Source organism: Balaenoptera borealis, assembly GCF_965194805.1.
Source record: "Balaenoptera borealis genome assembly, chromosome: 4".
Lineage (NCBI taxonomy): Eukaryota > Metazoa > Chordata > Mammalia > Artiodactyla > Balaenopteridae > Balaenoptera > Balaenoptera borealis.
In genome coordinates, this window is record NC_138861.1 from 15,837,547 (window position 1) to 15,864,601 (window position 27,055).

At 37.6% G+C, this 27,055-nt stretch overlaps 1 protein-coding gene across 5 annotated transcripts in view; it reads left to right on the top strand.

Annotated features, from left to right (window-relative positions):
• The window catches only part of BMPR1B (bone morphogenetic protein receptor type 1B), a 409,475-nt gene that overhangs the window by 292,995 nt on the left and 89,425 nt on the right, over window positions 1-27,055 (top strand). The window contains exon 1 of one of the 5 annotated variants that reach the window (XM_082391721.1): window positions 15,501-21,462. The exons of the other annotated variants lie outside the window; for them this stretch is intronic. Within the exon in view, the coding sequence (XP_082247847.1) occupies window positions 21,390-21,462 (73 nt within the window). The 5' untranslated portion in view covers window positions 15,501-21,389. Of the gene's footprint in view, window positions 1-15,500; window positions 21,463-27,055 lie in introns of those variants that run through there. 5 annotated transcript variants of the gene reach the window in all.

A 27,055-nucleotide genomic window follows, 5' to 3' on the forward strand; every position in this document is an offset into this window, starting at 1 on the left:
GTAGCCAAATTCAGGCTTCAGTTCATCTGATTTGAAAAATTGTCCTCATCTTTTATTCATATGTGATTTTTTTGTTAACCTGTGATCAGTAGATAAAATTTAAATCAGGTGTTTATTTACTATGAAAATTGTAACTTTTTAAATTTTATTTTATTTTTTAATTTATTTTTTGCTGTGTTGGGTCTTCATTGCTGCACGCGGGCTTTCTCTAGTTGCGGCGAGCAGGGACTACTCTTCATTGCGGTGCACGGGCTTCTCATTGCGGTGGCTTCTCTTATTGCGGTGGCTTCTCTTGTTGCGGAGCACGGGCTCTAGGCGCACGGGCTTCAGTAGTTGTGGCACGCAGGCTCAGTAGTTGTGGCTCACAGGCTCTAGAGCGCAGGCTCAGTAGTTGTGGCGCACAGGCATAGTTGCTCCGTGGCATGTGGGATCTTCCCGGACCAGGGCTCGAACCCGTGTCCCCTGCATTGGCAGGTGGAATCTTAACCACTGAGCCACCAGGGAAGCCTGAAAACTGTAACTTGATTCCAAATTAAACAGTTTAAATTTCATCTGCTCATTATTTTTCTTTCATGACATTAATACAACTAAGTATATGCTCAGTAGTATATTTCAAATGCTTTTTTTTAGCATTCTGGTATTCATCATTGGTGTTTTAAAAGTCACTAAATCAGTTCTTACTGACTTCTGTATATAATAGGGCAGACGTACGATGTAAAAAATTTTAAGTTATGTCATGTTTTATACATACAATATATATATCGGGCATATGTAAGCGATGGAGCACAAAAATATTTCTGAACCCACCACTGTACCTAAGAAATTTAAAACTAACATTGTTAATGCTGTATGAATATTGGCTGAAATAGGGATGTTTGTGTGCTTTATGAACTGGTCTATTTTCAGATATTATTGGTAAAGCACATTATGTTTAAAGAGCTCAGCAGAAAATGAATGCATACTGAGTGTGTGAGAGGTGGGAAAGATTTCTGTTAACATATGTATTCACAAAAAATAGCTCTCTAAGTAAATGAGAAGTAACTTGTTTGAAAAACAATTCAGTAGTTTTTTTCTTTATGTCTTATTCCCTGGGAGAGCAGAAATAGGACAGGCACTGTGGCCAGCAGTGCTTTGGAGAACTTATTAGGTAGCAGGAGGCCTTGTCTACAGAAACAGGAAGGCTCATTCAACTTGGTAACTGCAGTGTATTTTATAAGGAAACCTGTGTGTAAAAATAGATGCTGAATGAAACTTCTTTTAGAGCACAGGGCCATATGGCTGTTAAAGCGCCACTTTGTTTTACTGGAAAGAAAATACGAAAACTCCCCATTTGGAAGCAAGTCTTAGCGTAGTGGCTTTTAGAAAATGTCTTTCTGTGCACTGTTACTAGTAAGCATTCCAAAACAGATGTGTTTTCTAACCACATTGATTAAGTAACTACCTTAATCAGCATTTCTCAAATTCTATTAGGGTGTGCTTCTTTTAGAGTGATGTTAGAAATCCTATATAGTGATTTGGCACAGTTTTTCTGTGAATTTTGGCAGATGTTCAGTATTTGAAACAAAATAAGAAATGGAAGGAAATTGTATTGACGTTCTGGGTGATCCTTGCTATCTGTTCCTTAAAAAGTCACAAGATACACCCAGTCCAGAGTTTTAGTGTTATGTTCTGTGACAGGAAGATATTTTTATTTCTGTGATGTTTATAAGTGCATGTATCTGCAAGTCTGTTTCTGTTACATCGATGCAATTTCTGAAATTTGAGTTTGTAAAAATACCGGAAACGAGTTCAAAATGTGACTTTATTAAAATGATATTAAAATAGTATTTACCATAAAACTACTACTGCTAGTTTAAATGAGAAAGATTTAATTTGAAGCCTCTTTTCCTTATGGCGGAGGTAAAGAGAGCAACCCGATTTGTTGCAGGAAGGAGTGTGTTACGGATTACCAATGGTATCTTGGAGCTCAGGTTCGATAGAGTAAAAGGAATCTACTCTGTTAGCAGGATCATACTCTAAAGTTATAACTGAGGAAAACTTTGAATGCTTTTTTTTTATCTCCATAAACACAAGTATATCTTCTTTGCAGTAAAATTGCCACTAACTTTATTCTCCTTTACGTGAAAGTATTTCCCATTTCAAATGAAAAGCCCATAGGGCTCAAAATAAATGAAACCTAACATGTTTCCATTTTAAACACACGTACCCCCCAAACTTTTCTCCATACCTTTCTTTCCTCTCCTCAGAGACCTCTGCCTTCTCCTATACAGCACATGCCTGCCAATAAAACTTCTAGTATGGTAAAATGTTTTCAATTTATGTGTTCTTTCCAACTCTTACGTCAGAGACCCTTGAACTTACTTCAGATCTAGAAGCACTGATGGCAAGCCTTCAACACTCACTTCTTTTAAAATGTGTTTATATACGTTTGTGTAATACATTTTCTGGTTCTCTGGCCTTGAAGCCGCCTATGCCACAAATGAAACAGACCTTTCACACAAAATACATTTTAGTATATGTATGCTTATACACATGAGTGAGAAAGTATACATTACAAGAAGTCTTAATGTGAGGACTTTAATGTTGTGCAATATCTTAGAGGTTACAAGCTTTCATATATGATATGTCATTTGTTCAGTATGACAGTATTGCGAGGAATAAGGGGATTTCTCTTTTCTAGCAAGAACTGATGCGAAGAGGGGTTCATTGCAGTAGAGCTGGGATCTGTGACCCTTAGTCTAAGGCACTTTTTATTAGACCACACTAAAAATTCTATTTTAAAACCCAGCAAGATGGCACTGCTTATTAATAGTACTGTTGAATTAAGAATTGCTGAATCTGTCTGTCATTTAGCCTATGAGGCCAACACTCTTAGCTAGCTGAATACTGATTCTAGTAGCTAATATATTAGAGTCTGTATTTGCATACTGCATAGTCTTGGCCCAATAAAGGAAGAAGTAACATTAACTGATTTATCTGATCTTGCTTTTAGAGAATTCCCTTTTTTCTCTGATGATGAGAGATGATTGAGCTTGACAAATTGAAGATATTTCTTGCATTTCAGATTAAAATTTTATCTGCCAGGCAAGTGTCTCAGCCTTTTAGGGTTTCCCCACTCTCTTTATAGGATGCCACTGACCGTCTCCTCCTTCCCAGGTCCTTGCTGGGGCAAACTTAAGAAACCTCATGGTACTGGGAGACGTGTATCCAGTCCTGTTACTTTCCTCTGTAACCCCCACTGCATCTACTACCGCGAGGGTTTGCCCTCCTGCTTACTCAGTCCTTGGTCTAAGCCATTCTAGAACACAATCAACAAGGGTTTGTTGTATCTGTAAGTACGGTCTGAGCACAGAGAATAGAGCTTACTTCATTCATTCCGTAAACGTCAGTTGTGCCAGCTGTGTGCCAGGCGCAGTTACAGATGCTTTGGATATGGTAGCGACCATGCCAAAGTACCTGCCTCCAATGTGCTGACACTTAGGGGGAAACGGGCGATAAATTCAAAAACAAAGGTGATCAAGCCAGAAATGATCTGAAGAAAATAAAATGAGTTAGCAAAGTTGGTGGTTACTTTTCTTACGACGTTCATGGAACTGAAACCTAAATAATGAGAATAAGATAGAGGAACAAGTGAAGGGACTTTGAGAGAAGATTAGTGTGGTGTGTTTGAGGGATAAAGAGAAAACCAGCATTCATGGAACGTTTTGGGCAAAGGGGAAAGCGATGGGAGATGAGGTCAAAGAAGCAGGCAGAGGCCAAATCATGTAGGCCACAGTAGCAAGTGTGGTTTTGTTTGTACTGGAAGTTTTGAGCAGGAAAATGATATGTGATGTTACATTTTGTGGATGTTTCTTTGGTTGCTGAGTGGAGAACTCCGTCTGTTGTGGGACATGTGGAATCAGTATAGTAAAGAAGAAGCTATTTCACAAGTTTCTGCAAGATCTTAACTTGGTCTAGAGTTTTTGCCGTGGAAGTGCTGAGAAGTGGTTCAATTTGGGATATATTTTGGATATAGTGCTACCAAGTCTTGATATAATGTATTGGATATGAGACCTGAGAGAAAGAGAGAAGGTAAGAAAGATCTAATGATTTGTGAACAGAATATATCCCTTGTGAAGAGTTAAAATGGTAACAACTTGGCTGGCTGGCCTGTTTGCATTCATTCATTCATTCATTGTTGTGGAAGTGTGAAGTATCTTGATAGATCAGCATTTTGCACATGAATTGTTTCTTACAAGTTGCTACTTCAGTTGGTTCAAATACACTTATTAGCCAGAAAAAGAGAAAATGAATGAGGTAAATTTTGGAGTCTACTTTTAAATTTCTAAGTAATTTTCAGAAACATCATCTTCATTAGGAATCATTTTTGAATACCTGTTGTAGAACTGTGATCAAAGTGTCAGTTTACTGGAATGGTTTTCTAACATCTCTGATGGCCATAGTTTTATTTACCAAGAGAAAGTAAAGAACATTGCTCAGATTTATGCTGTGAATTTGAAAGACTTGATATGGTACTGATAACCTATTTTAAGATAACAAATATAATTGTTAAACATTTGTTTAGGTTTTATCATGACTAGCAATAGATTTATGGTTGCATTTTCATGTGTCACAAGTACACTTGACTATACATCAGGGCCCCTTGTATAATCACTGTGTACAGTACATCTTTGTTCATTTTATAGAACATAATTTTATTATATGGAGGTTGATATTTGAGTCTTTTAATTTATAGCATTTTCATCATACACATCTTCTATTGGATTCTGTAATCTTAGTGAGGAGTTCAACCTCAAATGATAATGTAAGGAACAATTCTAATATTACACAAAGGTATAGACTTCAGAACATTCTTGTAAAGCTGTACCTTTGTAAAGTTATCAAATAACTCTGTGTCCATACTGACTCCATTCACTTTAAGCATGATTTCTCACCATTTCTTACGTCAGGTACTTTATATTTTATGTTCTCAGTTTTGTTACTAGTTTTTTTCATTTTTTGGAAAAAAATTTCCTTTAATGTTCATATAATTTCTAGATAACATTAAAAGTTTTCCCCATAATGTGTATATTATTTTAGATAAAAATAATAATTATCAGATTATTCTGGATCTCATTTTTAAAAATATGTGGTGAAGTGTGCTGTAGTTTTATATTTATAAATAAAGTCTGTACTTTTAAAAATGAAAGGCAGATTTTTCTTAACTAAATGCTTAAAGTTATCTATAGTCCAGGTTATTGCTTCTTTCTCTGTGGTAAAACAAAATGAAAAGAAATATTTGTTTCCAAACCTAGAGAACCTATTTCTCAGTTAACTTATTTTTTTCTCATGTGTTTCACTTTATTAAAAACCAAAAATAAAATTAGAAGTAGCAATACTAGTTGATTTGTAGATTAATCTCTTGGGGTCTGAAATGTTCAACCAGTTATCTGAAGTTATCTGATTAAAAACATGGAGGGGGGGAAAACCAAAATTTCTCCATTTCTCATGACCAGATCCTACATGCTTTTCCCTCAGTATGTGGTTCTGAGAGGGAAACCCAGCTTGCTTTATTATTCATCTTTCCTTTTGAACTGGATGATAAATGCTGAGCCATCATGTCAAGCCTACTCTGAAGATGTCCACAGTAACAATAAACCCTTTGTGATGAAAATAGCACAGGGTAGCTATTTACCAAGTTAAAAATCGTGAACTTACTACTTATTATCTATATTGCAATGTGCTTTGCACATCAGCAGTCTTCAGCTTATTGACTGGGAAAATAGAAGTTAAAATGGATTATCTTAAATAGAATATAATTTTTTTCATTTTCAGTCTTGTACTTGAATCTCCAAATCACTCAGATAATTAAGTTGGTAGATGAGATGCCTACTTTTATGCACATGGCCACGTATATTGTCTGATATGTTCTATACTTTTTCTTAAGGGTGCTAATAATTAATGATCTTTTATCTGTGTGTTACTTCCTACTTGGTGATACTTTTTGCTGTTGTCAGGTTGTCTTGCAGAAGTAAACTTACCACAGTGGAGGAGCCACCAGAGTAAAAGGAAAGCACACTATTATTCAGATGAATTAACTTAATGAAGATGATTTCTTCAGTGAAGAGGCAACAGGAAGGCAGGGCCAGAAGCATTTACCCCAGGAGGTTATATGTAGGATGACTGGAGACATTCCTAAAGACAATGAGGCGTTGGCATTTGTTTAAGAGAGAGGCTGTTTCACTCAGAGGGCTCACATGGGAATTAACTGGTGTCATTTTGAAGGAGGGTTTTGCTAATTGGCATCTCCCAATTGTATATAATGCCAACACCTTTCTGTATTAATTATTTCCCCTAAGTGTAGCTCAGTAAAGCAAAACTCTTTGCAAATTTATAAAGGTTTAAGAGGAACTGTTGCAATTTCATTAGTTTCCAGAAGCCCTCTGTGAACTGTAAGAGTTGGTTGGTATTATTTGTATAACGTTTTGTTGTTTGAAGTTGGAAGCATTATGTTCATGTATTGTGGTGATGGCCTGCTGAGTAATTGCAGGGTTCATTATACTACCAAGACTGTCAAGGGGCATTTATGGATATTCACGTGCAGTGAACCCTTGAACTTGAACTGGTCATTCTTGTCTCCCATGGCTGAAATTGTGTTTACTCTAAATGGCAGGAGAAACTTTAATTATGAAACCAGTAAAGAGGCAAAATTACCTTAGTTTAAAGTGATAAATGGGCTATTAAGAAATGTACCTGCAGTTTTTCCTTTTTACTATAAAAATGTTATAATGTTGACACATAATTACGTGTATACATATATATTTATACACACACCTCTTGAGTTTTGCTTTTTAAATTTCATATTAATATTTTCAAATTTTTTATTAATTTTGGTCTATACATGGAATTCCTACAGTAAAAATAATGGATTCCTAATTTTTTTTTTACATTGAAACACACACTTTTGGCACACATTTGCCACCAACAGTGTATCTTTAAAACATTTTAAAGCTCAGAATTATGATGAGTTTCCTTGAGAGTATAGATAACCTTTTCATAGTAGAAGGGGTATCTTTATGAGTGTCCCTCCACTAGACTTTTAAGGTCTTGAGAATAGAAACATTCTATAAATTAATCTATGTGTCCTATCTCCCGATGCTCAATGCATAGTGCACGTTCAATGAAATCTTGTTGAACTTAATTGAAGAGAGCTGAGAGAGAAGTGGGCATATAAGAGAAGATTGCAATTGGAAATACAGTTACAGCTGGAACATGGAGTACGTGGAGGTTGGTGGGAGGATATGGAATTGGAGAGTGAGGCAGGGCAGATGCTTCTGTCTGCAGGTGCTTGGATCATACAGAGAGGATATTATGGACCCACTGCAGGATTTTAAGCAGCTAATCACTCTTGACAGCATTGTGGAGGATGGGAATGAGGCAGGAGTAGGAAATCAACTCTCTGAATCACTCTGGCTGGGATACAGTATCCTGGAAGCCTGGGTTGAACAAAGGTTGTTTTGTTTGTTTGTTTTTGTTTTTTCCCTTAAAAAAAAACCTTAAAAAATTAATTCTGGTAAAATACACATACCATAAAATTTACTATCTTAATCATTTTTACATGTTACAATTCAGTAGTGTTAAGTATGTTCACATTGTTGGGCAACCAATCTCTAGAACTCTTTTCATCTTTGCAAAGTTGAAACTCAGTAACATAATACATTATACTGAGTGACTTAAACGACCAGGGACAATTATTTTTCACAGTTTTGGAGGCCAGAAAGTCTAAGACCATGATGCCAGAACATTCAGTTCCTGGTGAGGACCCCCTTCCTGGTGTGTAGATTGCTGTCTTCTTGCTGTCTCCTTACATGGCAGAGAGAGAGAGAGAGAGAGAGAGTGCACAATGGAGCTAGCTCAGATCTCTCTTCGTCTTCTTATAAAGACACTGATCCCATTATGGGGGCCTTACCTTTATGACCTCCTCTAAGCCTAATTATTTCCAAAAGGCCCCACCTTCAAATACCATCACATTGAGGATATGGCTTCAACGTATGAATATAACAGTATTTATCTTTTTGTGACTGGTTTATTTCACTTAGCATAGTGTCTTTAAGGTTCATCCATACTGTAGCATGTGTCAGATTTTCCTACCTTTTTAAGGCTGAATAATATTTCATCATATGAATATACCACATTTTGTTTATCCATTCATCTATTGTAGAGTTGCTTCTGCCTTTTGGCTGTTGTGAATAATGTTGCTATGCACATGGGTGTTTAAATATCTTCTCAAAATTCTGCTCTCAGTTCATTTGGGTATATATCCAGAAGTAGAATTGTTGGATCATAAAGTAATTCTATTTACAATTTTTTGAGGAGTTATCATATTGTTTTCCATACCAGCTGCACCATTTTACATTCCCATCACCAGTGCACAAGGGTTTCAATTTCTTCACATCCTCCCTAATACTTATTTTGTTTTTTTTGATAGTAGCTATCCTGTTGGGTATGAGATGGTATCTCATTGTGGTTTTAATTTACATTTCCTTTGAGATTAGTGATGTTGAGCATCTTTTCTTGTGCTTGTTGGCCATTTATATATCTTCTTTGAAGAAATATCTATGTAAGTTCTTCACCCATGTTTTAATTGGGTTGTTTGTTTTTTGTTGTTGTTGAGTTCTAGTCATTCTTATATATTCTGGATAATAGCCCTTTATCAGATATATGATTTGCATGTCTTCTTCCATTTCATAGGTTGCCTTTTCTTGCTATTGATTGTATTCTTTGATGCACAGAGGTTTTAAATTTTGATGTCCAATTTATCTAGTTTTTAAATTGTCTGTTCTTTTGGAATCACATCCAAGAAATCATTGCCCAATGCAGTAACGTGAAACTTTTCCCATATGTTTTCTTCTGAGAGTTTTATAGTTTTAGTTCTTATGTTTAGTTCTTTGATCCATTTTGAGTTAGTTTTTGTATGTGGTATAAGGTAGGGGTCCAGCTTTACTTTTTGCACATGGGTATTCAGTTTTCCCAACACCATTTCTTTAAAAGACTGTCCTTTCCCCATTGAATGGTCTTGGCAACCTTGTTGATGCTCTGGGTATACTGCTGGAGAAGAGGGGAAAAAGGGCCTTTAGCACATGGAAATGAGGTAAGGACCTAAGAGACAGAATCTTGGGGAGGTACCAGAGACTTACTAAGTAAGTTAATCTTGAAGGTAATTCCAAGAATGGAATGGTGGAACCTTGTCAGATCAACAACGCAGACAGGAGGGACTTAGGGCAACTTCCTGAGGCAGAAAGAATGTACAAACAATGTTTTGTTTGTTTTTGAAAGATATCTGAAGTAGACAAGGAGGAAGTGTAAAAGGATAAAGTTGAATGACAGGCAACTCACCCTAAGGAAATATAAAGTGTTGTGAGGAAGAGAGTAGGCATAAATAGTTACAACACAGGGTAAAATAATACGATAAATGTCATAGAAGTGATACCAGTAAAGTGCTATGGAAGTTTGCAAGAGGAAACAATTACTTCTACTGAGGGAATCAGTTGGGTCTTCCTGGGTATATTCGTCAAAATTTCTCAGTTGAAAGCCACAGAAGCCAACTATGATTAATTTACACAGAAAACAAAGTTGTTAAGAGGATATTTTGCTAGTTCATAGATTCTCCAGGAGGAAATGAGAACCAGGTTTGGAAGAGACATAGCCTAGAACAGTACTTAGAATTCCAGCCCAGCATTTATCTTGTAATGCGGACACCATTGTCACCACAGTTCGGCATAGACCCTGCCACTTACCCTGCTCACATCGTCAGTGCTCGATCCAGCTGCTGCCCCTGGACCTAGCGCTGCTGCCGCCTGAGGACAGTGAACGCAGCTGCTGCTGCCCCCACCAGCACTGGCCAGAATGGATGCGCTGAGGCCTTTGCTGGCTGCGTGTAAAGTCTGGCGAGGCGCATCTGACTGGGAAGATTTCAGTCGTGTAGTCACGTCCTACCTGCTGGAGACGTGGAGAAAGTGAGCATGGGACTTCTTTTTTTTTACCTTCTGTTTTGGCAGAGTTCTGTCTCAAACAAATGGAAAAGGCCCAAAACATAGGAAGTGAGAAAGGGCTCTTAAAGCCAGGTGGCTGCAAAGTTTGGTCACATCCACAGAGCTGGGAGAGGTAGACTTTGGAGTGCTGTAGGAGTAATAGTAATACTTCGTTGTGCTGTTGGTAGTTGGAAATAGCGGGGTGGCGGTTCAAAAAAACGATTGAGCCTGGTAGTCGACATGATATTCGCTAAAGCCTGGGCGTTACAAAGGAACACATTTGAGAGAAGAGATCATTGGGAAAGAATCATGGTTATCTATGTTTATATGAACATGAGAGGAAGACACTTGGATGGGTGAGCCCTCATTATGAAAACCAAAGGAAGAGCTTCTAGCAAGTATTGTATTTGTTCAATTTACTTTTAAATGAATGAGGCTTCTAAAAGGGGAAGTAGAGGCAGTGCCTCATGTTGCCCAGGGATGGAAAGGATAAAGACTAAGAAAAATTCATTGGATTTGTTGAGTTTTGAAAGAATTTCATTAGAATGGTGCAGGTAGAATTCAGAGGGCAAATAGAGATTTATAAGGAAAAAGTAATTGGGATGAGAGTAAGGTGGCAGTAAGGGTCAGGTACTTTAGGAAGAGACAGATAAGACTTGTCAAAGGAAATACCTGCAAAAAAAGATTTATCGAGCACCTACTACATAGTCACTGTTTTAAGTGCTTGCAGTATCCAAGTGAACACAGTGGACGAAGATCAGTGCCCGTGGGGTCCTTACATTCTAGAGGGGTGAGGCAAGTCAGTTAACAATAAATATAGTAAGTTAATTTAGAGTGGTTAGAGGTGATAAGTGGGGAAAACAAGTAAAGCAGCATAAGACAAATTTATTGGATTTGTTGACCTTTGGAAGAAGAATTTCATTAGAATGCTGGGAATAGAGGTCCAGTAGGGGCAAGTAGAGATTTGGGGATGGGGGTGGGTTGTAGTGATACGAGGAGTGGTAGGATAGGCTTCATCGAAGTGAGAATGGAGCCAAGACTGGAAGGAAGTGATGGAGGAAGCTAAGTACATACCTAAGGGAAGAGTGTTTTAGGCGGAGGAAGAAGGGACACAAAGCTCTGAGCTGGAGCACGCAAGGTGTGTTTGAGGAACAGGATGAGGAAGAGGGAGAAAAGGAGGAGAGGAGCCCAATGAGATATTTGGAAGCCACCTCTTACATGACCTTGTAAACCACCATGAGGACTTCGTAAGGACATCATGAGCATCTACTCTAGGACTGACAGCTCTTTGATATTTTTTTTGTAGCCCACTATGGGGTTAAACGAAAACTTCCTGTACAATTCAAGACTTCAAGCTTGCTTTTCATAGGCTATTTTTATTTGTAACAACTTCCAGAAAGAGATAATATAAAAACCAATACAAAGAGATAATGTTATGTAACAGACGCAAAGTGAGGCAAGATTCTTTACTGAAGAGGCAGAAGGTAAACTATGCTGAATAATTTATATGTTTTTTTTTGCCTTAGAGTGAAGTAAACATTTTGTTGTTCAATTGCCAATTTCTGATTATATACATATCATTTTAATGAAAAATCGAACATCCTTTTTAAACAAGCGTTTCTAAAAGAGCAGCTATTGCTTTTGAACTTCCTCTCTTTTCCTTTTTTCTTTACACATCCTTCCGTGGAGGCGCTAATGAGATATATTGAAGACTCAGAGTGGAAATTTTGGCGACTGTTTGAATCAGATTGATCATCTTAATGGGCCTTAAATCATCTGGATAAATGCAGGTTTTACTCGTGTTGGTTAAGGTTGAATTTGAATGTTTCATTTGGCATAATCATTAAGATAACTCACTGCTTGACTAAACTTTTCATTTTTCAGCTGGGTGTTTGATAGTAGTAGATATGACCACACAGAGTGCTGACTAACTATAATAAGAAGCATAGAGAAAGGTGAACAGTTAAATTAATGCCTATGTAACTAAGGGTTTTGTATTAGAAAAGAGTGGTATTACAATTTCATAGATTTTCATTGGACTAGTAGGGATTTTGTGTCTAAATACGGTCACTGGTTTTATCTGATATCGTGATCAGTAAAGCTCATCCTTTTTACCTGCATAATTTCATTGTCATTTCACTGTCATTTCATGTACATTTAGTATCCTGTGATTTTGCTGTAATGCTCTAGATAGAGCACAGAAGGGGTTTCACTGTACTGTGATGAAGTCTGCTTTCACTGTACTGTGATGTACTCTGATTGAATAAGGTCTATATGTGGGTTTCTTTTTATTTATTTTTTACAAACTAATTGTTTAAACATTCAAACCAACCCTCAATCTTGTGAAAATTCTCCATATATGGAGTCCGTTAAAAAGGCTTTAATGAGATTATTAGAAAATGTTAACTTCTCATAAAAAAATTCAAAACGCTAAGCAGTTGTGCTTTATATCTGGGGACAGGTGAAGGAAGATAAGGGAATTTGTGTGTGTGTGTGTGTGTGTGTGTGTGTGTGTGTGTGTGTGTGTTTATACGAGGTACAATATATTTCAGGCATCCTTTTGGAATCAACCATCTGTCATTAGGAAAATATTTCAGTATACACAGTTGACTTCTGGCTGGTAGAAGACATGAAAAGGTTTAGCATGAATCTGAACTGAAAATCATGACATCATTACTTCCTTTATTTGAAAATATTTTTGCATGCACATAGATTTTGTGTCACCTTAAATCAAACGTTAGCTTTCTGTAATCTCTGTATTTCTTCTAGCATCAATTTTTAAAAGACTACTAAGAGCTAAATCCATTAAGAAATGTGGAAATCATATACTGGCAACACTATTGTTGAAAAAATACTATGGAAAAGCTGTTGTATGCTAAATAGAAACAAAACTTTTCTCTGTTATGAATATCTTCTCTTTTACTTTAAGCAACTTTTTCTCATGTAATTCCTTAATACATACTTAGGTATTTTCCAAAGAGGGGAAAACAGATTTTCTAGGAGCTGTCTCCATATAGTGTGTAAACTTAAGCATGGACTCCAAATGTTTAAATAAGGGCTGTACTTTAACTCCTTTTATATTTCTTCGATGTGTAAACTAAGGTGCACCGTCCTTACTTCTAAATTATATTCAGAGGGATTTACAAGGAAACATACAAGATAACATTTCATTGATATAATTTAAATATAAATTTTAATTTTCAATTTATTTAATATCAGTTCAAGTTGGATTTGCATGAAATTAATGCACAGTTGACTCTAAGACAAAATAAGAGTAGAGTGATATTAATCCTCTTTACGAATTGATTTTTAATTTTTTAAAAAATATATTTATTTATTTAATTACTTATTTTTGGCTGTGTTGGGTCTTCGTTGCTGCGCGGGGGCTTTCTCTATTTGAGGTGAGTGGGGGGGCCACTCTTCGATGTGGTGCATGGGCTTCTCATTGCGGTGGCTTCTCTTGTTGAGGAGCACGGGCTCTAGGCGCGTGGGCTTCAGTAGTTGTGGCACGTGGGCTCAGTAGTTGTGGCGCACGGGCTTAGTTGCTCCTCGGCATGTGGGATCTTCCTGGCCCAGGGCTGGAACCCGTGTCCCCTGCACTGGCAGGCAGACTCTTAACCACTGCGCCACCAGGGAGGTCCAAGAATTGAGTTTTAATGGAAACTGTGTTCAGGTTTTTATAATGGCTAGCAAGAGATGCAGAGAAGTACTAGAGGTTCTGATTTTCTGCTTAGGGGTGCTTTAGCAGTAAGTTGATAAAGAAGATGATATCCTTTGGAATAGAGCTTCAGGTGAGACAAGTTAGTGGCTTCTGTGGTTCATTATTTTACCTAGTGTGTAACTTTAATACTGAAGAGTCCGGGGCCAAAGTGTTAAACAACAAAAGCTCTTTTCTCACACAGTTCCTTGTAAGTGGGGCAAAGTAGATCTTCTCAGCAGCCTTCTCATGGTGTGAAGAAAACAGCCTCTTTTGTTAAAACAACCTCAGACTCATCTGGTGGAGAGAGGAGTGTATTACCTAGTTCTGGCGACTTCGCTCATCTACCTTTTCTTTCTACTGAGTCCGCAGAGTTGCCTCACTATACCTGCTAGAGCACAGGCCGACTCAAGGGAAACAACTCTTCCCAGAACTCTGAGGTGCTTCACTCACCTTAGTCACTTCACTGGTTGATAATACCTGCGTTGAAGGGCTGCTGGAAAAGTTAAAAAGATATATACAAGGCACTGCTTTAAATGAATGACAATATATATTTTAAAATTATTATTAATATACTTTTTATAAACAACTAATACATGCTAGGGGAAAGTTGCATCTCTTACTGGATCTGAAACCCCTGACCTGTGAATTCGCTGCTGTGGCTCCCAGAGTGTCTGTTGTCCCTGTCATTTGTCCCCCTCCTCTGAATGGACAGGTTTGGGATTGAGGGTATCTCGCCCCTCTTTTGCTCCAGCCTCTAGACTTTCTGGCAGTCATGTTCCCTGAATGAATCTCATCAGCCCCAGTGTCTCTGAAACCTCCATCTACTGAATGGCCTGTTTCTGCCCCAGTTATTTCTTGCAGAGCAGAAACATATGGGTCCCTAGCTAATGAAGTACTGGTGTCTGATCCTATCCACCCGTAACTAGTGCCAGGCCTCCTTGGCTCAGGCATACTCAGTATTCTCATCTGTAAATGGGAATGACACTGCTTGCTGCACGTGAGGCAGTGAGGGTCAGTGAGGCAGTGTATGTTGGCACATAGCATAGTGCCTGAGCAGTAAAAGCTCGCCAAGTGGCGTGTGTCACCATTAGCAGCAGCACCCTATAATTTATCTAGAAATAACCTATTTATCATCTCTGCGTACCTTACTTTCCAGCTCCTGTCAAGACATCTCCCTCCCGTTCACTTTTAGCTTCTGGTCTGAGATAATCATGTTGACCAGGTGATGGATTTCTCTATAGTGAATAACATAGAGAATAATCTCAGATTTTATGTATTACCCGGTTCCCTATTACTAGGGTACAAGTGTGACTTTATTAGCCTTTAGTTGAATCACACCAAAACCAGGTATTACCTGAACAGAATTATGCCTGTATGGGGTTTAGGAGTCCTGGGGCAGTCTGGAAGTTTGTTTTGTTTTGTTTTTCTTTTAACTCTAGAGCTTGTCTTAGTAAATTCACTGTTAATTTTCATTGGTAGTTTAATTATGTAAGTTGCCTTTAATTCTCTTCTACCCTTAATTGCTTTTTGTGTCTAGTCTTCTTATCTTGTATGCAGGCTATACACATCCTTGTTACCTTGGCGGGCTGACATGAGCTTTCAAAAAGAACTCTGCAATCTCTAGGTAAATGATACTGTCTTAGATGTAAGATATCACTCTGTTAGAAAATTCCATGAAACATCTTGCTCTAAGGGGTTTGATCGTGCTGATGATCAAATTATGCCCTCTAAGTACACAGTGTTGCAGCGTTTCAGGAGAATAAAGTTTGGGCTTATTTGTTCTCTTTCAGAAGCTGTCTCAAGTACCTTTAATGAGTTGTGGGGAGTAGCAGTGATAAAAGACCAACATTGAAAGCGTATATCAGAAGATATTATCATGTCTATTTCATAATATTGGCCTATTAATAGTAGCCTATTAATAATAATAGTAGCCTATTCATAATAATCATATTTGTGTTAGGTAAAAATGGTTTATGCAGTTGATTGGTGTTTAATTTACATTAAGATATGTTCAGAGTATTTCATAACAAATACTCTACTACTTTTGCAAATGCCTCAAAAAGGTTGTGATGATGGTTGTTATAAAAATTCATATTTTTAATTTTTTATATATATCCTTATTGAACAGTTATTTCAAAAAAAAAATCAATCTGCCAAAGTCATTGAAACCTGGTTTATAAGTAAAGGTTTTGAAATTTTAAAACTGAAGTGAAATCTGGTTGTCTCTTTTTATTTGTGTGTGAATTTTTTTGTTGCTAGTGGTAACTATGGAGAATTTTTTTTCAAATAGCACCCTTTTAATAACAATGGTCTCCCCAAATATACTGTGGCATAGCTTTAAACTTTATTAAGTCTGTCTTGGACTCCCCCTTCCTCTCCCTGAGTAAATGGAAGAAAAGTTTGGCAGGCTCCATGCTGTGCACTTGATTGATGTCCAGAACATCTGAAGGACTTTTGTGTCCTGCCTCCTCTCCATGAGTGCATAATGTGTGAATACTTAAAGGAGGTCAGCCCTTATCACATGTAATCTAGGCCTGAGAGCAGATCCACAGTGACAATCATATCCCGTAAGTAAGAACACAAATCATCCTCTACATGCTTTAGACAAAGTTGTGGGATATTTTTTCTCTCTTTTTACCCCTTCCCACTCATGGGGGACCTTGGCAGAGCAACGAAAGCAGAGAGAAGACGTGCTCAGAATAATGTGTCACTCCTTGGAGGGAGGAAGGGATTGTTTATTTGTAATGATGTGATGGTCTTTCACTGTGCAGCTGAAGGGAGCTTGGGCTGTTAATGACTAGTGATGTGGAAGATTGCAGAGCAGAACGGGGTGGGGAGGCAGGAGGCAGCCCGAAAGCAGCCTGAAGTTGTGGCATTTGTAAACTCCAAGCCAGGAATAAAGCTTTTTGTACACTTGAGTTCTGTTGTTTATTTTTTCTCCGGTAATGGAGTAACTTTTTATATCCTTATGTAAGTGTATAGCTGAAAATGAGAACAGCAAAATGGATTAAGCAGTACAATTCTGAACACACTTTTCTATTCTTTGCACAACTAGTATGAAAGTTTGAAAACTATTTTACTGCAAAACTCTATAGGATGGTAGGGACCTAAAATGCTATATATAGCTTCTAATAGGAACAAGGAAATAACAGTTGTTTTTATGTGCCTGTGTTTGAACAGAAGTTTAATTTAAAAGCAAATGTTGTTCCAAACAGAATTAGCAGAGCTCTTCAGGTATTAAAGAAAATAGCACTCACCTTATTTTTCTCATGAAGACTATTAAGGATATTGTTGCATTTTCTTATATAAAAGGAAGATACTCTTCACCTTATCTCAGAAACTTTACTAGTTTCTTTTGACATGTAATCAGCTTCAAGAAGTAGTTGCAGTCATTTCACACAATGGAAACTGTGCAGACGCCCCCCTCCAGAAACCAAGGCATTGCTTCCTATGTAGGTAGGATAAAACCAAAATCAAGTTAAGAGCTGTAAGGCCCTTCCTTCCCAACGTCTCCCAGTCTGCTTTTCCAGCCCAGTTTCTCTGCTCTCCAGGAATATCCGGTATCTCATGTTCTCTGCAAACATTGCTCTTTTTCTTGCTCATAAATATCTGTACTGTCTGTTCTCTTTGCTTGGGATTCCTTTGCCCTCTCTTCACCCAGTAATTCCTACTTATCTTTGAAGAGCTAGTTCAGATGCCTCTTCCCTGCAAGTCCAATCCCCATCCCCGGCCAGAATTAATCTTTGTTTATGCACTGTACTTTCCACATTCCCTCAGCATAGCAGCCTGTCACTGTATTGCACTGTCATTATTTGATTATATGTTTGTCTTCACCCATTACAGGGTAGGTTTTGTCCTAAAGGCAGGTACTGTTTAATATTCTAGTATCCCATTCACTAGACACAGTCCCCCAAATAACAGTTTAAAAAGCTGTATATATACATAAAATCATATATGTATGTATATATGGAGGGTTCTGTGTGGAAATAAGTCACAAATCGAAGTTGTTAAAAAGGTAGTCTCATACTTTAAAACTGTTTCATATATTTCTGCTTCAATTACATGATAATTTAATAAATGAAATAAAAGTAAAGTTATTAAATCAATATTTGTCTTTCCGGGTGTAATATGAATTTTAAAAATGTGTCCTTGTTTTAGTGATCACATTATTTATGACAGGAACAATTCGGCAAATGTTACATTAAAGAAGATTATTGTTAATAGGGTTTTTTGGTCAAGAGGCAGAAGAGTGATTAGTGAGAGTTGTCAGGAAATTGACCATTTTCTGATGTCCTCCTATGTTCTGGGCACTGTATTCAGTAGTTTTTGTTCATTTACTTGTCTAATCCGTATAACAATTTTAACAGTTAGGTAATGAGCAGATTATAGACCAGAGAGTTGAAATAATTTGCCCAAGATTATACAGATAGCACAAAGAGTCTCCCTCTACTCTACAGCATGGACTCCATAAACCTAGAATGAGTGGGTCTGCGTAAGAATTCTACAAATGATACATAGCCATGGCATGTCGTACTCATATTGGTAGTACTATCTGTAGTCTTTCTTTTCTCTTTCCTTGCCCCTCTCACGTGTTTATATTCAAATTGCGACCTTTCTTTTAATACTCTCTCAGAGCTTTCTTTGAAGCCTCATTTGGTGTGGACTTTAAGGTGAGTGCACTAAATCATACGCAAATCTGGATTTTTTTTTTTTTTTTTTTTTTTGCTAAGTCAGATTTCTGATCTACATTATAAGATTTTTTTAAAGATCTTTTGAGCCTGTTTGTCTGGAATCTAATTATGCATTTTATAGAACATCTCCTTCATCGTTGGCACCCAGCATATGTTAAACAATCAAGCCTAAATGAAGGGAATTGATAGGGTTACCTCTTGAATTTCGTAGTAGTGTAAGTGAGAAAAAGAAATCTGTATTACCAAAAAGTTTGACTAAGTGGAAACCTCTCCTCACACTTCTATCAATAATTTTGACTTCTACTCACGTAGTTGGCAGTTTAGGTTCAGAGACTCATCCTATATTCTGAAACCTTAAACCTTTTTTAAAAAAAAATTCATTAAGCCAGTCCATGCTCAAAAGCCTTTCAGTTATTTACATAATATAGCCTAAACGTTGTAACCTGCATTCGGAGTCCAGCACAATCTGGTTCCACTCTGTCTAGCTTTCTCTCCAGCCATTTACTAATAGGTGCTGTCTGCTCCAGTAAGATTCTTCTTCTCATGCTATTGCACAAATGAAATATTTAATCTTACCTCTAGTCCTTGCTCACAGAATTTCCTCTCTTTTCATCTCCTCTATCTCTGTATAAATTCAATTCATATTTTAGCATTCAGCTCTGCCTCCAATTTTTGGCCCAGTCTAATCCATCCCTTACTCCGATTTTCTGTCTTTATTCCATTTGAAGACACTTCATCTTAAAATAGGTTATGTTTTTTTACTTAGTTCTCTATTACATGTATATTACTTTTTCTGTGGTATTGTAAACTTCTTGAGTGCATTTACTTCAGCTAGCACATAGTACAAAATTAGAAATAGTTGCTGATATGGATTGCTTTGAACTGAATTAGGATTCTGGGGAGAGAGAAACTCTTCTCTCTTTATGCTTTGAACCACTTATGGATGCCCATATTGGGGAAATACGAACAGTGGGAGCTGCTCCACATTTTAGCCATTCACTGTTCGTGCTGGAGCTCAAGTCTGGGTTCCAGATTGGCAGCGGAACCATGTTGTGATGTGGCCCTGAGCCGAACATAGAAGGTTTGAACAAGAGATTGAAGCAGTAGACCTTGAGTCTTGTCTGCGGTTCACTTATGTTGCCCCTCTGCTCCTGGTCACTCATTCATTTTCGTGTGCCTCAGTTTCCCTTCTTAGCGAAAGACTACCTCGTTACCACCCCCAACTTACATTTTCCTGACAAGTAAGTTTCATGGATTCTGTGAAATGCAAAATGTGTGATTTAAACTTAGGATATTCCAAAATTTTCTATGTGATTAAAAATACTATATTTCTGTTAAATTCCATCTCATGAAACTGAGCTGAGGGTGTTGGATTGATAGTATTAGTTGTTAAATCCTAAAAAGCAGTTGTTGAACTACTCTAAGCTGGAGAAGAGATTTTTTTTGTTTTTGTTTTTTTAATATTTATTTTATGGCTGTGTTGGGTCTTCGTTTCTGTGCGAGGGCTTTCTCTAGTTGCGGCCAGCGGGGGCCACTCTTCATCGCGGTGCGCGGGCCTCTCACCATCGCGGCCTCTCTTGTTGCGGAGCACAGGCTCCAGACGCGCAGGCTCAGTAGTTGTGGCTCACGGGCCCAGTTGCTCCGCGGCATGTGGGATCTTCCCAGACCAGGGCTCGAACCCTTGTCCCCTGCACTGGCAGGCAGACTCTCAACCACTGCGCCACCGGGGAAGCCGCTGGAGAACAGATTTGAATGCCATCTGTGAGGGTAGTGCTGCGAGGTGCTGGTGTGTGTGTAGAGGGGTAGGGGTGTCTCTTAAAAAGGAGAAGAGAACAGAGATTTTTTTTTCCAAGAAAATAATTCTTAAAATTTCAAGTAAACACATTCTCATATTACCTTAGGTATAACCACTGAACTATGTCTCTGCTCTCATACTCATAAATCCTTTATCATGCAAATGGATTCGGTTTAGTAAGTACTTCTGTTTGTATCTGTCTGTGGTGATAGTGTAGTTTCTACACACACTGACAATTCATGTATATTTCTTGCTGTTCTTTTATTATCGATAGTTCCCAGAGTAAAACAAATAGCCCTTTAAAATGTTCTTTAGTACTGAAAACGGTCACTCAGAATCTCATGGAAAATTAAAATATTACAAAATGTTCATAGTTTACAGTGAGGCACAATTATAATTAACATCTAAAAAAAGTGAATAACTTACCTTGGTTTTATTCACATAATAAAATTGGTTCAGTTCACAGTACTTTTTTTTTTTTCTATATAGGAAACTTCAAACTATAGTCATTTCAAATTAATTAATTTAAGTGAGTAGCCTAACTGAAATATTTCAACTTGAAATATTCATTAAAGATGGCTTTTACAAGTGACCGTTTTTTGTATCTGTGCATTTGATTCAAAGGCATTTGCCTCATTATTTAAATGTTGAGGTCATGTGAGAAAATGCCATAACACTTGGATGTGTTGCAGTATTTCTATCATTTTATCAAAGAAAAAAAATGTATTTCTCCTTGTCTGTCTACAATTCCCACAGAATTACAATCCTTAGCAGAGAATAAAAACCTTAGCAGGAGAAATAAGTAATTGCATGTCGGCAAAGCATAGGTGTGTGTCGCTCTGGAATCTCTCCACGGAGGTGCGGGGACTTTGGCGTGGCCAGTACCGAGCAAAGTCCCGCCTGTGCTGGCCCTTGTGTGGGCAGCTGGGTCAGGCTCCTTTCTTAAGAAAACAGTCTGGCTCGGGGTCCTCACCGCCCTTTGTTGTTCTCCCCACGAGGTGATCAGTTGAAGTCTCCGTGGTGACAGAACCAGTTTGTAACAGGCTTGTCTTTCACGGTCCTGTCTAGGGCTTGCTGCAGGCTTGCCGGAAGCTCTGACAAGAGTGGCAGCAGAGGAGTCTCAGTTGAAAGAAGGAAAGGCAAGAAACAGGAGGCTTAAACAGGCGGGTCACATTGACGACTCTCCTGCTGCAATGGGTTGGCTGGACGAACTAAACTGGCAGCTTCACATTGCCTTGCTCATTCTTCTGTCTATGCACACGAGGGGTAAGAAGACCAGTGCCCCACAGTACAGTGCTGACAGGGGGCTCCGTTAATGGCTGGTTTCGTGGTTTTTATCACAGAAGGGAAAGTTCAGGGCAGAAGTTCAGTGGCTAAACATTTCCAAGCCCCATCCTCCAACTGCTCTGTGATTTTACTACTTTCTGTATCATGGCAACGCTTTCTCGATAGTGTGTTAGAATAGTTTTAAAAGGGATGCAAAGTTTCTGTTTTCTCTAGCAATTAAGAATTAAGTGCAATCTAGTTCGGAACTTTGAGTATGAAGTTGATTGTCAACATACGGTGACAGTTTATATGTGAAGAATTTAAGAAAACAAAAATTCTAATAAACTTGTTTTGATCATTTTAGTTTGAATACTGTTAGATTTTTTTATAGGTTAACTAATTAACTTTGAAGTTCATTGTCATTTTTATATGGATGCATTGAGTAAATCTGTAGTTTTATAATGGCAATAATTGTAATTTGTGAATATGTCAGATGTTTATCCATATTTAAGAACAGGGGCTTGCTTAGTGATCATTTTGTCCAGAAGAATTATTCTTGTATAAAGTTGACTAAAGGATGGCAATTAAAAATAATTATTTTAACTAAAGGAGTAATTATAAAAGTAGGTGAACTATTTTCAAGTTAGAAGAAAGATAACTTAATGAATAGGAAACAATTATCTGTGTTAGTGATTTGCAACAAGGGAGTCACAAGGTTGGAAATAAGGAAATAGCGGCTTTATAAAATTAAGCCAGGTGACAAGGGAATATGTATGAGATCAAAATGCATTTACAGTTCACCCTCATATACCTGTGAATGCATTTTATAGAACCAATTTGGCAATACTATTTATTTGGAAGCATGTATTACCAACTGGCATGTATTTTGATTGGCACTTAAATATGAATGTTTTCATAATCTCAGAGTATTCCATGACACTATTTAGGTATTATATTTTGTGGCTTGGCTTCATGAAAAGTACTTTTAATTTCTGGTATAGATAAGTGTAACCCAAAAGGAGTTTTGCATATTGATGTGAAGAAACAACATGTAGTTCATTTACTTGGTTTGCTAGTTTGGTTTCCAAAAATCGTTATAATCTGGTACCTTCTAGAAGAGCTAGAAAGACCTCAGGGAAACTTTCTTAAGAATGTTCCAGGAGACTCAAACATGATATATATGAGGTGAAATTCTTATTCCTCTACTCACGCTACTACTATTTCTTGATTGCCTAAGGGTAATTTTTCATTCTCTTTTAGCATTTTCCTTGAAACATATGAATACCTGAATTAATTATTGAGTTATGTCAGTCAAAAGTGAAAAGGCTGTATGTTACAGACTGAATCTTTGAATCATAAACGGATGGTAGGATTAAATTACACCTTAAAATAGTATTGTGTAGTTGGTTTACTTTTCCAGTGAGAAGGTTGAAGCCCAGAGACATTCCCTGCTTTCTTCTACCAAGCGTAACCTTTTTAACTCCCTGTCCAGAGCCCTTTCACGTGAGTGCCTGTGTGCGTCTGTGTGTGTCTACCCGTTTATTCTGTAGCGTAGTGGTTAAGAGTATGAACTCCAGACCCAGGATGCCTGAGTTTGAATCTTAGCTCTACCACTTACTAGATGTGTAAACTCAAATGAGGTGTCTTATAGGTGCCTTGATTTTCTCAACTGTGAAATAGGCATAATAATAATAACTAACCATAGGAATGATTTGATTATTAAATGAGTAAATACACATAAAGCATTTAGACTAGTAACTGGTGCATAGTATTGTCTGAGGTTTTGCTATTAGTATCATTAGTAATAATGTTAATCTCTGCAGGAATAGGAGACAATCAATCTGGAAATGTAAACTGAGACAAGATTTTAAAAGAATCCCATAGCTCATCTTAGTGTGATTAACATACTGAATCCCAATTTATATTCCCAGCTTTGTCACTAGTGAAATTTTAACTTTTTTTTTTTTTTTTTGAGGAATTTCTCTACCTGTAGCCTTATAAAAAATAAGTTTCATGTTTGTTTGTTTGTTTTTTATTTTGCCTGGATGAAAACAGAAGGTGCTGTAGACAGGAACTATGAGCTCAGCCAAGACTAAGCAGCTTTGACTATAGAAGTTAAATATTCATTGACAACTTGTAACACTTTATGATGATTAATTCTGCATGTACTTCAGTGAGAATGATTATCACAAAGATAGGTGAATATGAAGCACAGACAAAGGAAGGGGTCATGACTTCTTAAGTGAATGGCAAAGCCAAGATTAATGTTCTGAGACCTTAAATACTCATTTAAAGTAAATGCGTTGCAGAATGACAACTTGAGACATTTAGAGAGTGTGTGCTTCAGGCTAATACAAATATTTAGTTATTTAAGTATATGGAAACCTAAAAGTTCTATATGGAAGGAATATGTACAGTATTCCAATTCTACTTTAAATGGTACAAAGCTCTGCAAAGTCACAACAAGTGGAAAGGAGAACGCTTCACACGTGGAACAGAGTAGCTAGGGTGGCCTGGGCGGGGCGGGGCGATTCATCAGCCTAAATCTTATCATTGCTTATATCTTATCTTCAGTGTTTTACTTGAAAAGACACAGGCTTAGAAAAAAGGAAGCAAGGGTACATCTTGGTAGGTTTTGAACTTTGTGTTTTTTATATTGGCACATTGTGGTTGCTTCAGGAATGCATTTTTTAAAACTCGGGATCGTGAAATGTGGAATTGCCTTCTTCTAAAAGTGAAAATATGATCTGTAATGGTGAAAATCTGTAGTATTCATTTCTACTTGAAATGCAGTATTTTAAAGATTGAGCTATTGATACTACCTTGCCCCTTTATTCTCAAAACACAGTGGAGAAATACAGGCAATACTAATGAATATAGAGCAATGTGTAAACAGTATTGAGGCATCATTTTGGTCACTACCATTCTTCTTAAGTTCTGCCAAAGGAATTTAGTGAGGTTATAAAGGTGATAGATTGACAGACCTAAAATCTAAAGGACTCTTTCTGTTTGTTGTTCTAACACATTGGTGGCAACAATGTGCCCTTCCTGACATGGATGGGCCTCATGTTCTGGCATTTAAAAAGATGAGATTTTTATTTAGCTCCTTGTTAAATGTATATATGAAAATTTCCACAGCAACCTGCCCTACTGTAAAATCATGGTAATAGATTATTACAGCAATTAGAGTAAAATAAAAATTGGCAGCCAACTTTTGTTCTTTAGGAGTAATTCTGTATCAACAAAGAGTTCCTGGAAGAAAAGGAGAGATAGGAAGAAGGAATTAGCTCTTTTGGAATACAGGAAAATCCCTAAACCCAATGAACAAAAGCAGGTCCCAGTCTCCATGGCCCCTGCAGTTTTATGTAACCCAGATTTTATATCCTGCTTCTTCATTGCCAGGTCATATTCCATAGGTTTCCTATTGTAATATTTGTGTTTGATCTGGTTGACACTAATTTAAAATTTTTTAAAAATTTGTTATTAATTATTTTCAGTAGAATTAAGGCAGATAGGAAATGCAGTAACAGGAGAATAACAAACATGGCTGTGAATGTGTACTTTCAAAATTAAAATGGTGATATTGCTCTAGGGTGTCAATTTTTGGTAATTTAAAAAAAAAAATTTATTTATTTATTATATTTATTTTTGGCTGCATTGGGTCTTCGTTGCGGTGCGTGGGCTTCTCATTGCGGTGGCTTCTTTGTTGCGGAGCAGGGGCTCCAGGTGCGCGGGCTTCGGTAGTTGTGGCTCGCGGGCTCTAGAGCACAGGCTCAGTAGTTGTGGCGCACGGGCTTAGTTGCTCCGCGGCATGTGGGATCTTCCCGGACCAGGGCTTGAACCTGTGTCCCCTGCGTTGGCAGGCGGATTCTCAACCACTGTGCCACCAGGGAAGACCTTTGGTAATATTTTTAAGTGGAAAATAATCCTCGTTACCATATGGCAAAATATAGTGAAAAATCAACTGTTAGCCCGACACAGCTGTTAAATGCATAAATGTGGTTCTGTGTTTAACATGTTTTCTACTACAGCTATTATGTGACACTTCCAACAGTTCATCTCCGGCTGTTAATTGGCAGTAACTACGTGTTGTGGTGAGCGTCACAGATGTAAGGAATTTGATCTGTGGTAATTTATCTGGAAGGAAAGTGGCTAAATTATAGTTCTCAACTTAAATTCTGCAGAGTAGATTGGATAAGAGACATTCACGTAACTATTGAGTGCAAACTCACATCATTTGGTTTTGCCTTTTGTTACGAGAAGTTATCCTCTTTAAGTACGTCGTGGTGGCAACCATGTATGTAAGGCATACGTATCTCTCAATATCTGTGCATAGATAATTTAATCTTTAAATTACAAATACTTGAAGGCTTCTGGAAGAATCATAGTATTAGAAAGATCAGAGTAATTCACATTCGTTTTTGTTTTTGTTTTTTTTGGTCTATGAGTCAATTGAATCTGAAATAACATTTTACAACTCTTCTATTGACTTAGAACTGCCAGGAACAAATTTGTGAATAGGTTTTTTCCCCTAACTTTCCGAATGTGGATTTATTTTTAGAACTCTTACAGGACATTGGGCAAATCTTTAAGTAAGACAAAGTACCGACAATTAAAATCAGCTAAATTGTCTATCAAGCTTTCTTATGCTACATTTTAGGTTCAGATGGACCCTTTTGGTCTTGATTATTATACTCTCTTCCATCTGTAAAATAGTTACTCTGCCTATCGTAATCGATGTGTGTGTGTGTGTGTGTGTGTGTGGTGTGGAACTATTCATATTAAAATATCTACCTACGATTTTGTGGCTATGAGCTCAGAATAACCTCGTTCTTATTTCTAGGCCCCAGTTACTTTTCCTGTAACACTGGAGAATCTGGGGCTTTTGGATTAACTGAGTTCTTGCTTGATGTCATCTCTGTCGCATTCCTTCCATAATTAGTTAACTTCCATATTAATTCATAATGTGTATAAAATCACAGTGTTAGTATGGATATTTTGATATTTTGGGCAAAAGAACAGAAACTTAAGTAGAGGAAGAAGTCGAATGAAGACATAAAGAAAAGCTGAAGGAAACATAGGCCTTGTGGGACCCGGAGGACATTCCCTTCTTCTTCCCTCTGGGTGTCTTTTCCCATTTTTCTGTTTAAAGGTCTTTAGCAGACACTCCTTGCACTGTAAAATCCAGACCTTTCTACGGCCTTCCAGGCTTGGCATCAGCGAAGCCCTGGCTCCTCTTCAGCTCACCTCTCTGCTCAGCGGTTATCCAGCCTTTCCTGTCCAGAATGATCCAAACTCCTCCCTCCTCAGGTGTTTCACACATGCTCTTTCCACAGCCTGGAAAGTTCTTTGCTTTTCTCCTCTGCTTATCCATTTGCTTAAACGTCACCAAGTTAACTTTTCCTTAACAATCCAGATTAAATGAGATCCCCTTCATATAATCAATCCCTCATTGTAAGTTTTATTTCTCTTGTATGGTACATATCATGATGTATCATTATACATGTCACTCTCCTGCTGGAAGCTCACCTTCTTAGAGGAAAGACCACGTCCATTCTATTTATTGCTGAATCCCCAGTGCATAGTACAATAC